We start from the raw sequence: 17165 nt of genomic DNA on the forward strand, positions 1-17165 counted from the left end.
TGTGAAGCAGAATTCATGTGAAGTGGGGTCCACAAGGAGAGTTTGGCTGAGGTACTAACCCATGGGATGCGGGGCTTGGGCTATGATATAAATGGATTGATTCGCCATGCTCTATCAGTTTGAACTTTTAGAGAAAGTGATTAATTGTCTTGCATCAAAGTGATATCAGAGTGAAAGGTCTTATGTTTGAGACTCTCACAAAATCTGCAATGATAAAGCAATGCAAGAGGTGATATCAGGAAAGTAAAACTTTGATCCTATGGGGGAACGTGATGGATGATAGACGTGCATTCATTTAACTCCGCTCATTATGGAAGTGACAATGCATTATAACATAATGATTTACACCTAAGGATGGTATTTGATAACTAATTATAACCATAAGCATAAGCAATGCAAGTATAATGCATTAATTTCTTAAGATCCTAACATCACCGAATACAACTCTGTTGGGCTGGTTGGGCCCACCAATGAGTGTCCATCAACGACTGGGCCAACCTGATTTTCTCTCCAGGCAACCTTCATGGTGTGGCCCACCTTTTTCACTGCTCGGAGTGATGTTATACACAAGTGATCATTTCTCAATGGAAGGACATCTTGACAATTGAAAGCTCGGGCCTAAATTGTGACCAATGTCACCATGGGCCCCACAGTTATACATTTATCAGAAATTCATGGACTACATGCATCCACGTAAGGATAATTGTTATGGTGCAACCACATGAACCATATGGTAACCATGGTTTTAAGCAAATGCATCACATTTACAAATATTTCTCTATGGTAGCAGTCAAGGTGGATTTGGGCACTGCACCAATGACACTTTCTTTCTTCTCTCCATTCTTGAAGAACAACACAGTCGGTATGCTCCGAATACCGTACTGTGTGGCTATGGTCGGGCAATCGTCGGTGTTGAGCTTGTAGCAAGCAATCTTCCCGGCGTATTCTCTCGCCAGTTCGTCGATCACTGGCGTGATCATTCGGCAGGGTCCACACCATGGGGCCCAAAATTCTACTAGAACGGGCGTTTTGCTACCAACAACGAGATTGCTCCAGTCTGTATCAGTCACCACTAGAGCTGAAAATTTCCAAATGACGCCCCAGGGCGGTTCGAGGAACATTAGCCAATCCCAAACATGTAGAGAAAAAAGAAAAAGAAGTATAGTGCAGGCATCCGAATCTTCGGCCCATGTTAATCAAACAAATGATACTTGCCAAATGGATTAGTGGCCATCAAACTTAGATGGTTAAAGAGAAATTACTCAGAGGTCCAAATTTAACAGGAATATTTCAATGGTTAAGAACAAACGGTCGGCGTGATTTTGTAATGTACTCCATCCTTAATAGGGCCTGGATTGTCACATCCCGTGCGGCGAAGTGCCAGATTGTTAATCACAATAACACCTAAATGTAGCATAATTTAAGAGTATCACCAACAACATTTCTAATGCAACCCAAGTGTAAAACACACCATTGAAGTTTTGGGTGGGAAGAAGATGGGCCGATCATATGGGTCTGGCCCATGAAATAAGGCCCATTTCATATTATCTGCCCAAGCCCCAATGACTAGGATGCAGGCTACGTTGGGTTTATATATGATAAAAACAGATAAGAAGATGATGGTCGGTCGAGATATGAGACAAACTCAAGCTCAATGTCCAAGACTTCCTTTATTGGGCTTAAGTTCACGCCCGGGCCCAACTAGGTATGGGCCGAAAGTAAATGTAACTGTAACTCAAAACACGAATGTTCGCAATTCAATTCACTTGTGTATCCAAACGCGGACTAATAAGATAAACAGCTTACCTACATCGGTTCCACTACCGGCTTTGCAGATGATGCCAGACCTGCACTGGCGGCGGTGGAGGAGGGTTGAAGGAGAGATGAAAGAAGAGGAAGATAGTGTTGATGATGAGAGAGAGGTTTTGGCCATCTTAAAAACATTAGATGTAGGCAAATGAAGCTTCTCCTTAGAGTAAAAGGGGATGTGAGCTCGTAGCATACATCCTCTAGTAGTACTAGTAGCAATGGTACTCATTTCAACTGCCATTCTCTCTCTCTCTCTCTCTTTCTCTCTCTCTCTCTCTATTTGATTTTGTTTGTGGTATCAGGATAGGAAGAGCATTGCATTCTGATTCTTCTTTCTTTCTTTTTTCCCAAATCCTCAATGGATATTCATGGATTGAATGGTGCTTAGGTGACTAAAATCATGTGGACGAGGTATTTTGTTGCATGGCCCACCAATTTGGTGGATATATAACCACTCGTGCTTTCTTATCATTCTCTCTCTGTTCTTTCTTGTCTTTTTCCTGCATTTAAGTTGGCTATGGCCACACGCGCGTGTACTGTGGAGCACTGTCCATCCTCACGACAGCATGCATGCTGGTACGGCAAATGCGTGCAAGATCTGATCTTTCCATAAGGTGGGACGAAGTGTTTAGATCTTCTGGCCTGTATATCATATAGGCTGTTTCACTCATCAGTTGGGCCATGATGTGAAAAACAATGGGATGGATAGAAATGTTTAGGACAACTGTTCGATTTGAATACCGTGGCACGTCTGACGAATAGAATAGACTCGTTTTTAAGAGATCTATACAGTGTGTTCCACCTGATAGAAAGTAGGATCTTGCACACGTTGCCATATTGGCACGTATGGTTGCCGGAGGATGGGCAGGGCTCCCACGTGAAGTGGAGGATCCAGACCGTTGGTCTAGTGGATCCTATGCATGGATTCCCCACAGTTGAAAAACTTATCAACCGGATGATCCTAGCCATCAATTGTTTTGCCATCTATTAAAATCGGGTCAGGTCTAAATACATTTAGTTTAGTGTTTGGAGGTGTACACGAGTCGATCTGAGTCGAGCTGTGCCAAGCTCAACTCGGCTCGGCCAGCTCGGCTCGGTTTAGTCAGCAGCTCGGGCCAGTTTGAGCTAAGATCGAGCTAGTTCACCTGCGCAGCACTTCCAGAAACACTTGGACTGCACTTTCAAAATCTCACTATATATAAAACGGCAATAGCAGTTTTTATGGGTATTTCATCAAATGCTTCCTAGGCAACATCGAAATCAAGAAAAAAGGTATTTATTTCATATACATACCTTTCTTGCCACCAGCCGAGACTTTGTTGAGTTATTTCATCAAACACTTGGTGAGTAACATCAATATCAAAGTAAACGAGTCACCGAACTGGTTCGATCCGAGTTCAATTCAAGTTGGGTTCGATCTGAGTCGAGTTGAGCTCAGCCAAGTTCGAACTCGGTTTGAATTTTTTTCGAGCTCAAAAAATCAGCTTGAATCGGCTCAAACTTAGTTTCCAACCGAGTCAAATCAAGCCTTTTCAAGTCGAGTCAAGCGAGCTAATCGGGCTAAATCGGATCATGTACAGCTGTAAGTGTTTGGGCTGTCAATGGGCCGGGCCATGGCAAAACAACGGAAGAAGTTTGAATAGGCCCAGTCCAACTTGCTGAGCCCGACCCATCCAAAAATCTAGGCCCAAGCCAACCTGGGGCTGGCTTGGGCGATACGTGACTACCACAAGTTGATGGTCACAGTCATTTGTTCGGCATGATTTTCTGCTCATTCCCATCCAACTCTATGAAGATGGACCGTTCTGATATGCTATACATTTTTGCTTGTGGGCCCATGGGTGATGGACGCTGGATGAGCATGAGTACACCTGCTCATGCAAAAAGGACATTTCAGAGAAATGACTCTGGAAAAAGTGGATGAAGAAGCAAAATCTAGAGGTATTACGATCCTCCGTGCCGGCACATGTCACGACACAGGCAACGTGAGATGCCAGGTGGCCCCAACTGTTTACGTACCTTTGCCCGAAAATCATGCCAGTCCATTCACCATCTGAGCTACACACGTACAAAAGAAGTTACTGCTTTGCCCGAAAATCATGCCAGTCCATTCACCATCTGAGCTACACACGTACAAAAGAAGTTACTGCTAACATTCGATGCGGAAGTGTAGCCATTTCAGCCTGCCTTACGGGCCGTAGAACGTACATGGTTGGTCCCACCTTATTAATGGCCAAGATCTCGGGTACTTGTGCCCTATAAAAATGGAAGAGATGGAGGGCTGTCCCAGGGATGGGTGTGATGAGGTCTATCACCACCTTTTTCGAGGGGATAATTACTCGGTATCCACGGAGCTTATCTAAAATCCACACATATATACATATTTCTTAAATCCAAAGGGGGAAAAATTAAAAATAAAAATAAATTCTAAAAATTTAAAATTTGATTGATTGACGATAAAAATAAATTTACAATCCTTTAAATAATAATATCAAACTTTCAAGGAAGTTTTAAAATGATACTACAACTCATATTCCCTTAAATTCATGACTGATTGTACATATAAAACTTATTATTTATAGATTGTCATAGAAATCTATTTATAGATTGTCATGATTTTTACTATACTTCATAGATTTTGACTAAAAATAGTAAGTATTCTATTTCATTTACACATGGAGAGTTATAATCAAAATAAAACTTACTGTAAATAATAAAAACAAAAATAAAATGAAATCTTGACCGTCGATATGATGGAATCTTGCAAATTCAATATGGACAACCTGGCATAGCGGGGTGGAGTGGCTAAAGTAGCTTCTCCTACGCACAATCCTATTTAGTATGTTAAATAACTCATTCTGATTTGTGAGATATATTTGTTTTAAAGTTCTAACGGCCCGGATCACTTCCGCCTCTGAACGGGCCTTCTTTGGTCTATCTTGAATATGAAAGTGTTTGTTACCCACTCTACATCAACGTTAGGCCTGGATCAGCCCAATCACCGCCTGATTATAACAGACGCAGGCTCAAGTTAACTTACAGGCCGTTGGGCTAGCCAGCTGATCTACGTCCTAATTTAGTTTGAGAAGGGATGCAATGTACATGACGTGCATCTACGATGATCCCAACCATTCATTGCGTGTGTCCATATCGATTACCATACACATGCCAGATGTATGTGTCTATATGATGATCCGAACCATGTATCCTGCGGACTCTTCCATTGATTGATGGGCCACCAAAGTTTTTGTGTGGCTGTCTTAGTGATAGCCTATAGTTCTACTATCTGTCTTCAAGGTTTGCTAGCCCCACATGCACCCTAAAACTGCAGCACCACACGTGTGTACGACATTAGGGAAGTAAATACAGTAGACCTCACCATGAATAACGTGGCCGGAATATCAGACCAATCCGCATTTGGCCACACGTGTATGTTGAATGTGGACAATTGACAAATCCTTCTAAACCATCCCACTCATGGACGTGCCATCTAATGACTGGAGAGATTTTCTGCGTGATGGCAAACCTCGTAGCTGTAGATCTGGTTGTAAAAGCAGCACATGCATCCTGTCAATATCAGTTTCAAGGCATAGGTATGCGGATGCAATATGTGCCAGCAAGATTTCGGCCATCATGCTTGATAGATCTCATCCGCCCATAATGGCTGAAATATTGTCGCAGAGATGAATGTGATGAGGTCGATCACCCTCTTCCTCAAGGATAACTAATCCGAATCCACAGAGCTTCTCTGGACTCCTCACATAGAGACTTTTCGAATTCACGAGAAAAGAAAGTAAGAAAAATAGAAATAAATTCTAATAAATTTGTAAATTGATTGATGAATGAGTTAAACGAGTTCACAACCCTTTAAACAGGGATACCAAGCATTGGGAGAGATCAAAACCAAACTGCAACTAAAAGTCTTAGTAAACTTACTATTTATAGATGGTCATGATGTCTACTGGTGCGCAAGGTTTTTGGCCAAAAAATAGTAAGTGTCTTGTTTGGCTTCACCAAGTTGTTCTCCATATTATTCTAAGCACTTCTCACGTTGGGCGCAACTCTGAAAGCCCAATGATGAAGAGTTATAATCAAATTAAAACTTATTATTTATAGTAAAAACGAAATTAGAATATGGAAACGACCGTCAATCTGGTGGTATTTCACAAATCCGTCTTGCGCAACCTGGCGTAGCGGGTTAAGTGATTAATGTAACTCATTCTACCCTAAAATCATATATTTTACGTTCGATAACTCATAATGGATTGCGATATATGCCCAATTTAAGGTCTAACGATTTGGATCACTTCTGTCATCGATCGGACCTTTTCTGATCCATCTGGGCCATGAAACTATTTGCGACCCGCTCTACATCAAATATCAGTTAATTGAAATTAATACATCACTTCAAAATAAAAGGGTAGATCATTTGTGGAGAAAGCTTTGTTTTACAAAGGTAATTAACATGGGTGTAAAAGGTATTACTAACATGCGTTAAACTCAATCACCTACATGTCAATGTTATTCAATTGTCATCTAACCTGCTCATCGAGTCCCACCATGACGATGGATCCCCATTAATCGGGTCTATATAATATTTAGGTGGGCCATGCCATAGAAAAGAATAGAATTCCACCTAAAAACTTCCAAATTAACATGGTGGCCATGGTGGTTGGATTGACTTTTATTATTTGGAAGTCCCACTTTCTTGGTGGCGTGCCCTTCTAGACGGTTAGATGGTGGGCCCTGCAGTCCGAAGTGTGAAGAATAGAATTCCACCTAAAAACTCCAAATTAACATGGTGGCCATGGTGGTTGGATTGACTTTTATTATTTGGAAGTCCCACCTTCTTGATGGTGTGCCCTTCTAGACGGTTAGATAGTGGGTCCTGCAGTCCGAGCTGTATAAAAAGATTTTTCCAAAAATTTTAATCAAGTCCAACTAGTTGGACCACAAGTTATACCCAGCTGATAACTTCCAACCAGTTAAGAGTATGTGACATCTAATACCTTGATCAATATGTTAGCCCAACCATGAGGTGAAAATCAGCTCCATCTGCTCATTGGACGGTCCACAACATAGGAAATAATTTCTAGCCGTTGATAAATAGCAAATTATAAGTATGGTTCAATTGAAAAGTGAATGTGGCTGATTTTTGTTGAAGGAGATTTTCATGATAGGGCCACCATATTAAACAAGTTGAATGTTGCACACACATCACAAGTTGGAAGTTATCTGATAGGTTGATTGTAATTTATAGTCTAACCATTGGAACTTAGAGCTACTCTTCTTAAAAATCTTCTACTGTCTGAGACAGTCGTCCACACTTGGAACATCTTGAGATCCGCCCGGCTGTTATGATCTAAGGCACTGGACCATGGTTTTAACTTGTTGATCCTTACTCATTCAATACCCCAACATTCAACTCATCTGAGTCGCCGAGTCATTTAACCATGACGTTGAAGGTTCTTATCAATTAAGACTCAGCAAGTCATTTTCAGTCATTCAAGTGTAGTTTTGAAATGTTATTATGTCATTAGAGAGTTTTATTGAATGTGGTGTTTAAGGCCTGAAATGGAAAAATGGGAGTCTTAAATGAGTATAGACTGCTGAGGTGGTCAACCCATAAGTGTGAAGCACGACCGTTTGAGTCCTATTTCTAGAATAAAAGGTGATGTACATCCGGCATAAATGCGAAGATGATGTATAGCTAGGATCTTGTGGAACGGAATTTAATTCGATAAGCGGTTCAATATGAATGAAGAAATTTCGAATAAAATTATCGGAACTCCTGATAGGAAAGGAAATAATTAAAGCATACGAACCTACCTAGATGTACACATTCTGCGTGTTTCCCAACCAGCCCTATGTCCTCGTTTGAAATTCTTAAGTTTTGGTACGGCGCTCAAAAGTCCCACTGATCCAAAGTCTCCACGGAAAACTCAAAGAGTCATCCGGCTTCCTGGAAAGTTACCCCATGAAAATGGAATCAGTTGGCGGGGTCCATTGTTCGGGGCGTGGGTCAGTGGTGTTGTCAACACCACCCCCACTGGTGTGTTGACATGTTCGGCGCAGCTGTGGTGCTCAACATGATGCATGTGTTTTATATTTAGGATCCGTTTGATTTTCAACTATATGTGTAAATCCTGGTAAATAAGTGATTATTACTTTTTCACATGGTTTGAAAATGTGAGAGTAATTCCATCTCGAAAATTGACGCAAAAGTGTTGACTTAAATCCTTGGACCCCACCATAATGTATATGATATATCCGTATTGTCCATCTATTTTATTAAAACATTTTGGGGCATAGGCTGAAAAATGAAGCAGATCCAACGCTCAATGTCCCACACGAAAAGAAATAATGGCCTTAATTCGCCCACCGTTGAAAGTTGTTTCATTCATTGGGCCCACATTAAGGTTTTTTCATCATCTAACCCATTCATAGGGTCACAGAGGCATAGATAAGGGGAAAACACAAATATCAGCTTGATCTAAAATTTTTAAGGGCCCCAAAAAGTTTTTAGTGGTAGGCGTTCGATTCCCGCTATTTCCTATAGTGTGGTCCACTTGTGCTTTGGATTGCCTCATTTTTTTTTATCATGCCCTAAATTCAACTGACATAACAAATGATCGATGTGGATAAGTCATACGCATCACGATGGGCCCCATGTTGATTTCATAAATTTCTCAATTTAAGTGTTAAAAAAGAAAGTTGTTGCATCCAATAAAGATGTGGTAATTAGCTAGGTAAATAATTATTATCCATTAACATGGTAATTATGGTTGAGTCGAAAGTCAAACAAGCTCTCATGATGTCCATCCGTTTTGCCCATTTATTTTAGGGCATAAACCAAAAAATGAAGCAGATCCTAAGCTCAAGTGGTGATTGAATGCCCACCATTAAAAACCTCTCGGAGCCACAAAAGTTTTGGATTGAGTTGTTATGAGATCGATGCCGTTTTCCTTGGCGAATAACTACTGCAAATCCATGGAGCACTCTAACTCTTCACTGAGCTTCTTGGAATCAACGGGGAATAAAAGCAGTTATGAGCTCAAACCTAGGACGGAGTTTTAGACTTAGAGTTCAACAAAAAAACTCTAAAATCATAACTTACTATAAATAATAATCTTACTATTTATGGACAGCCTCTATTCCTATTAGACTTCATGGTTTTCGACTAAAAATAGTAAGTGTCCAATTTAGACCAACCACATTATTCTCTTAACTTTTCTAAGCCCTTTTCATGTTGGGCACAACTTATACAACTCAAAGGATCAAAAGTAACATGCAAACAAAAATTTATTATTTATAGTAAAAACGAAAATAAATGGAACTTTGAATTGTCGAGATGATGGAATCTCGTAAATCTGGCATGGGTAATCCGACATAGCTAGGTTAGTTGGCTTAAGTAGGTTCTCCTACCCCAAAATCATATATGACATGTTGAAAAACTCATCTCAATTTATGATATACAATTGCAGGTTCTGATGGTCCGGATTATTCCGCCCCCGATCGGGCCTTCTCTGGTCTATCTTTGCTATGAAAGTGTCTGCGACTAGCTCTACATCAAGGTTGGATGTGGGTGTTGGTATTTGGGTCTTGTTATCCATTCCCAGGTGTTGGGGGCCTTGCACAAAACCTTAGGATCTCGGCTCCCGAAACAAACCAGAATTATGTAATAATAATGCAATGAACTAAATAAAAACATAAACCACACCACACCAGGGATTTTTACGTGGAAAATCCTCAAAGAGGTAAAAACCATGGGACCTCGTCCAAATCAATAATCTACTATAAAGCAGAACGTTACAACCGATCGCAAGTACACACCGCTTGGATCAAACCTTCTTCACTCACGCAGGCGTAGATAGACAATAAGAGAAATAAAGAAGACGGGGAGATCTCACCGATTATGAGGACGTCGATGCGCTGATATATGGTAGATCACCTCTACGAGCATAGCCTCCCTTTCACATGCTTCTTCTCTCTCTTTCTATCTCTCTCTCTCACACATTTAATAACTTTAAGCCCTTTAGCAAAACCCTTACAAAGATTTAGGAAACCCTAGAATACCCTGGAATTCCCTGGAATACCTTGGAATACACCCCAATCCCGTATACACCCCTTTATATAAGAATAGAAAGAGGTAGAATCAAAATAAGAAACAAAATCTACAAAATCTGCGTTTCCACAATCGCATCTGCGGAACTCTTCGATAATATCGACAGTCTTTCGATTATAGCCTTTGATATCATCGACGGTCCTTCGATGATATTGAAACAGGACTAAAACCTGTCCAGCGACCAGGGGTGAAAAATTCAACAATTATCGATGTCATCGAAGGTCTCTCAATGACAGCCTTCGATATCATCTAAAGTCCATCGATGATATCGACAGGACCAAAAAATTGTCCAGCGACCAGCGGTCAAAAATCCAACAATTATTGATGATATTGAAACTGGTTCGATTTCATCGAACTCAGCAATGAGGAGAAAATCCCCATCAAATCTCTCCTTTTTCGACTCAAGAGGAATCCACCTTCTTCAAGCCAGCCCGATTTCTACAAACCTCAAACTTGCCCTTGAGCAAAGCCTTGGTCATCATGTCTGACCCATTATTGTCCGTGTGGACCTTCTCAAGCTGTAACACCTTCTGTTCCAAAGTATCCCTGATCCAGTGATACCGAATCTCTATGTGCTTCGACTTGGAGTGCTGACTTGGATTCTTGCTCAAGTGTATAACACTTTGACTATCGCAATAGACCACGTGCTGCTCCTGCTTCAGGCTAAGTTCCTGTAGGAACCTCTTTATCCAAAACATCTCTTTACATGCCTTTGTGACTACAATGTACTCGGCCTCTGTCGTCGACAATGCTACGACCTTCTGTAGCTTCTCTGCCAAGAAATCGCTCCCCCTGCAAACGTGAACATAAACCCCGATGTAGACTTCCTGGAGTCTATGTCACCTGCCATATTTGCATCTGTGTAGCCCTCTAACACAGGTTTTCCGTCACCATAGCATAGGCTCAACCTGGATGAGCCTCTTAGATACCACAGTATCCACTTCACCATGTCATAGGTGTGGTTCTTATGCAAGGATCTCATCTCCTTTTGCATAGCTTTCAACCACTCCTCCTTATGCTCGTCGGCTAGGGCTTCGGAATAATCTTCTGGCTCTCCCCCATCAGTTAGCATAATGTACTCATGTGGCGAGTACCTCTTGGACGGCTGTCTATCCCTAGATGACCTCCTCACTTGTGGCTCAACAGGTGGATTAAGTGGGGGCTACTCCCCTGGTCCATCTTCTGTAGGAACTCCCTCGTCCTCTGGACCTTACTGTACTCCCCCGTCATCAGGCACCATGGAAGGAATAACCGGATCCATGTCCTCTAGCTCACCTAAACTAGGTTAGTTCTTTTCTAGCTTACCAATGTCTTCGATATACTGATATGCAAAGAATACCATATCTCTGCTCCTAACGAGCTTCTTCTTGGTCGGATCTCATAATCTGTAACCGAACTTTTCATCATCGTACCCCAAGAACACACACTGCCTGATCTTCATATCGAGCTTGTACCTCTCGTCCTTTGGTACGTGAACGGATGCCTTGCATCCAAACACCCTGAGATGACTGTACGATGGATCCTGTCCAGTCTACACCTTCTCAGGTATTTCTCCATTCAATGGGGCTGATGGAGACCTATTTATCAAATACTGTTGTGTGCATTGCTTCTCTCCAGAACGTCTTCGGCAACTTCGCATGGGATAATATGCATCTGATTCTCTATACAATGGTGCGATTCATTCGCTCAGCCACACCATTATGCTGGAAGGTCTTGGGAACCGTCTGTTTATGCCGTATACCCAGGGGCTTGTAGTACTCATGAAAGTCGCTAATGTATTCACCACCATTGTTAGTGCGTATGTACTTCAATTATCTACCTGTCTCTTTCTCGACCATAGCATGAAACAATTTAAACACACCAAAGACCTCGTCCTTGGATTTCAAAGCATAAACCCAAAACCTCCTAGATGCATCATCTATAAAAGTGACAAAATACAATGTCCCACCTAAGGTTTGTATCCTCATAGGACCACAAACATCAGAATAAACCAAATCTAATACATGCACTTTATTAACATGAGAAGCAGATTTAATAAATGAAACTCTATACTGTTTCCCTGATAAATAATCAATACAAGTTTTGAGAGGTGTACCTGTCACGTCTGGAAGGAGCCGCTTCCTCGCTAGTAGCTGAAGCTGTAAGGCCCGTGTCCTAGTTCGTACCGTTCCGTTAGCTTCCACGGTCCTTTCGGTCGAATTCCGGCAATCCTCCACCTGTATCCAATGTTTGCGCGCGAACCTAAGTCGGGTCCCGCACACTGACGTCGGCTCAATCCGAAACTTGTATCATAGCGACTACGCCGTTGCCGCGGTTCCAATGCCGCGACTTGCGCAACAAACCGATACCCAGGCTAAGAGATGTGGGCCTGCGTTCATTCTGAAAAAAATGCCACGCATTGCGATTATCGAGGGAATCTCTACCACATGTCCTATCAATCAATCAATCAATCAATCAATCAAGTGCACTCCATACCTCAACTACAAGTCAAGTACATGCAACCCATCTCTCTCTTTTCCATAAGTCAACTCTCTCTCCACTCACCATCCCTCTTTTACAATTTTCAAACAAACCCATCTCCTTTTTTCAAAAAAAATTAAACTCACCCATACCTCCCATCCCCTTCCTTACATCATCCATCCCTTTTATTATTTTTCCTCTCTCATTTCATCTCTTCACTTCCAAGCAACTAAGAACCCCAAACGTCCAAGCCTCCCTAACTCTCCCCAAAGCCAAGTGTGGCCCATCCTCTCAACTCTCATCCTCACCATCAAAAGTCCATCAACTTCCATCAAAAGGCAAGGCAAGGAGCATAGAAGGCTAAGGGAGAAAGGAGGAGGCCTAGAGGTGGGTGATCCACCATTAAATTTGATTTTTAAGGTTCAATTGTTGTGGGACCCACTTGATATATGTGTTATGTCAATGGAGGGCCCATAGTGGCAGGGTCCCTCCCTTCCATTACCGTATCTCTCTCTCTCTCTCTCTCTCTCTTTTTCTTTCCCTTGAATGTCGTGGGCCCCACCAAATTGTGTTAGATCTACTCCATCCATCAGATGGAGTGGCCCACCACATTAAGGGAAATCCCATCCACTAGATGTAAACATATGTAATATATATTTATATTATATATATATAGATATATATACATCCATGGTGGGCCATGTCCATGTGGGTCCCACCATGATGCTTGTGTTCTTTCCATGCCGTCCAGCGTCCCTAGACGCTGGACAAACCGTGGCTAGCATGGAATGCGCGTACAGACAGGGGTGTGTACTTACAAGCTATAAAAAAAAAGAGAGTTTTTAGGTAGACCAGGTAGGCCCCACCTTGATGCATGTACTTAATCCAGGCCATCCATCCTCTTCCTCAGATCGTTTTAGGCGTTGAGCAAAAAAATGAGGTTGATCTGGTTTCCTAGCGGGCCATGGTATAGGAAAGTGTTTCTACCATTGGTATACTCCCTGATGCTCGTGTACATAAAAAATACCCAATATTGGACTCGATGGGATTGTATCGAGCCACGGGGACCAATGACTGGGATGGATTAGTCTGAGGTGGGCCCCACCTATCAAAAACCATCAGGTTAATGGTTTTCAAAAAAAAAGGAAGGCAGCAGCACCTGCTGCTGCTGCTGTCAGTGGGTGGGCGGACGGACGGACGAGCTGGGCCTCACGGCCCCAGCTGTGGGCCCCACCGTAATGCGTTTCGAACATCAACTCCATGCATTTGATGGGTCCCCTTGAACCAGGAGGCCACCCCAAAAATCAGCCGTATACGGAACTCAGGTGGGCCACACCATCTAAAATCATGTGAAGACATGCCTAAAACATATAAAATCACTTGGTGGGGCCTACCTGAAATTTGGATGTGGCTGAAACTTGGTCTGAACCCTCAGCCAAGTGGGACACACATAATGGGTGGGCTGGATTTGTGAACCACATTAGGGTGGACTCCCTGTCCACGTGACCTTATGAACTGTTGGATGGCAGATAAATATCACAGTGGGCCCCCAGGTCCACGTGACCTTATGAACAGATTGGATGCAAATAAACAGTACAGTGGGCCCTACCCTGGTCAACGTGACCTTATGAATAGATTGGATGATAAATAAATATTACAATGGGCCCAAGGTCCAAGTGACCTTATGAACAGTTTGGATGGCGCATAAACATTATGGTGGGCCCTAGGTTGGATAGAAAGTAAACATTTTAGTGGGCCCTAGGTCCTTGTGACCTCATCAGCAGGTTGGGTGGAAAATAAACATTATGGTGAGCCCCACTTATGTATGTATATCATCGGTGTGGACCTCCACCATGAAGTATGTGATTTATCTATGCCTTCCATCCCTATGGGACCTACTATGATGCATGAGTTTCATCCAAACCGTCCAACCGTTTTGGAGGTTATTTTAAGGCCATGTGATAAGGCCCATCTTGGTGTGCTTGTGGGCCGTCCGTTGAGGCCCACCTTGATACATACAAGGCCCACCTTGATTTATGTAAGGCCCATATTATGAAGCCCATTGTGATGTATGCAAGGCCCTTGTGACTAAGCCCATCTTGATGCATTTGTGGCTCGTACCCACCTTTATATATATATATATATACGAGACCCATGTATGAGGCCCATTTGATGTACTGGAGGCCCATGGGTCAAGGCCTAATAAGACGTACATAAGGCCCATTGTAGTGTGATTCCACCATAGTATATGTGTTGATTTTATAGCGGGCTATACCTTGGGAGCAATGATGGTTTGATGTCCACACTATAAGGATGATGTTGGTTAAATGTCTGCATTGTCACTCTCTCTTTAGGGCCCATTAATAGGCTCACACCTGTAATGTGTAGGCCGTCTAGGCCCATCTTCGTTTTGATCAGAGCCCATAATCACATAACATGTTTAGTATAGATTCATGATTCGTGATCATACGCATCATATGTATGCCTGATGTGAGGATTGACAGATCATTGCACATGCCTTCGGGTAGATGGTTTATGACTCCCTGATAGGCGTAGTTGCCCGACATGAGCACACGGTACGCGCAGGATTGTTGCATGTCTGATGGTATGATTCATGCACTTGCATTTGTGTGATTGTGATCATTGTATGCCCTAGCGATATCAGGGCCAAAGCCTCCACAGACACATTGTGGGTGGCTGGATTGGATACCGAAAATATTGTTACTAAGCATCGGGGTGCCACAGATGTCTCTGGGTGAAATTCCTAAATCCGATGGTACCAGATGATGACTCCAACGTCGAGACCAAGTGGATATATAAGTGCACGAGGGCCGAATACCAGGAGGCCGCATCTCCTACTGTGTCGTGGTCGGTTGGAAAGGGGCGTAACCTTACTCGTCCGAGGGTAGGGGGCAATACTAGGCTGAGTTTAACCAGCTCGTGAATGGGTCCGCTATCGACATGCCGGATAGGTATTGACAGACTATTGGCCAGGTGGATAGTGAGGTTTCTTACGCTTAATTGGACTGTGCGGCTAGGAGAGCGGCAGTGCCACTTGGAGTGTACTAAACCTCGGTGATTATTCAGAATGAAAACTGTACTGCTATATGATGAGGATTGGCATGCTTGAGTTGCATCTTGCATTGCATAGCCGTGTTATGGCCGATAGCATTCATATTTTGCATCGTATAGCCTTGGTACGGCTGATTGCATTCATGTGCTCATCACCATGATTCCACATTACTCTAACCTTGCATTCTAAGCATGCTTATATTGCGCACACACTTAGACCACCCTCTAAGCTTTTTATAAGCTTATGCACGATCGATGCGTGCAGGTGACACCAGGACGTAGTCGCAACCATAGTCTCGCCGCAGTTGGAGCGTGCAGCCGAGCTTCTGGAGTTTTGTTACTTTCCACTATATTGTATTTCCCTTTTATACGCATTGTACTCAAAAGTTTTTGATCATATTGGATTTTGTGATGGTTATTGTTCGTGAGTTATGCTTTTGGTTATGCTCATTATGAATCAGACTGATGATTATAAATCCTCCTTATAGCATCCCAGGATCGGAACCTGATATATGGGTGCCAGGAGCCGAGAATGGGGTACTACGGAGTCTGTCGGTACCGGATTCGACGATTGAAAATTTTGTGAGCCCGGTTTCTGAGTTCGGGGCGTGATAGAAGCCCTTTTTCACTCATGTAGCCTAGACGCTTGTGCCACATGTTAATAGCTGAATCTTCCGCTGCGTTCAACCCACCCTTTCACATACTGACACTTGCCTTGTAAAGGGTGCAACACTTCTTTTCTCTGGCTGTGATCAATGAACCATTGATGAGCTTCTAGTGCCCACCAGCAAACTGGCTTTCATAGCCATCATCATCCAACCTTCCCGTTGACATCAAGTTGAGGCGAAGGTCTGGGATATGCCTCACATCCCTGAGAACTAATGTGTAGCCCACATCGGTCTTCACACAAATATCACCAATTCCTACGATCTTCGATACGTCAGAATTTTTCATCTTCACGGTCCCATAGTCACTTGACTTATGGCTTGTGAAGAAGTCCTTACGTGGAGTCGGATGAAAAGAAGCTCCTGAGTCAACCACCCAGTCGGTGTCCTGACTCGTAGACGTGAGACATATATTGTGATCTGCTGAAAGAATAACTACAACGTTGCCATCTGAAGCGACTGCAGTGAAATCTGATTCATCTTCCTTCTCCTTTCCTTTTCCTTTCTTGTCGTTCTTCTTACCACGACATTCATGCTTGTGGCTATTCTTCCCACAATTCTATCAATTAACATCTTTTCTGGTAGTCGACTTGCCTCTTGATTTATCTCGGACCTTCCCGCCCTTCCTGTTCTTTCCTCTCCCCCGTTCCTGTGTCACAAGGGCCTCTTGCTGAGTAAACCTCTGAGACTTCCTCCTTGTCTCCTCATTGAAGAGACAGTTAGTAACCTGTTCCATGGATATCTTTCCGTCTGGCGCGGAGTTACTTAGAGACACCACCAATGTCTCCCAACTGTCAGGCAATGAACTAAGCAATAGTAAAGCCTGCAATTCATCATCCAGGACCATCTTCATAGCGGAGAGCTGGTTCACTATATTACTGACCTCATTCATGTGCTCGACTACAGAACCACCATCCTTGAACTTGAGATTCACAAGTCGCCTTATTAGAAAAATTTTATTACCGGATGTCTTCCTCTCATACAGCCCTTCCAATTTCAGCCATAGGCTAGCGGCTGATGTCTCCGTGGACACA

General features: G+C 42.8%; 1 protein-coding gene across 1 annotated transcript; it reads right to left on the reverse strand.

Annotated features, from left to right (window-relative positions):
• Window positions 1–387: 387 nt before the first annotated feature.
• On the reverse strand, window positions 388–2156 carry LOC131242611 (thioredoxin-like). Its single transcript, XM_058241363.1, has 2 exons — window positions 1807–2156; window positions 388–1078 (listed from the first exon to the last, which is right to left on the reverse strand). The coding sequence occupies exons 1-2, from the start codon at window positions 2048–2050 to the stop codon at window positions 765–767; spliced, it is 558 nt and encodes a 185-aa protein (XP_058097346.1). The 5' UTR covers window positions 2051–2156; the 3' UTR covers window positions 388–764.
• Between the last annotated feature and the right edge of the window lie 15009 nt (window positions 2157–17165).

Source organism: Magnolia sinica, chromosome 4 (genome assembly GCF_029962835.1).
Source record: "Magnolia sinica isolate HGM2019 chromosome 4, MsV1, whole genome shotgun sequence".
NCBI lineage: Eukaryota > Viridiplantae > Streptophyta > Magnoliopsida > Magnoliales > Magnoliaceae > Magnolia > Magnolia sinica.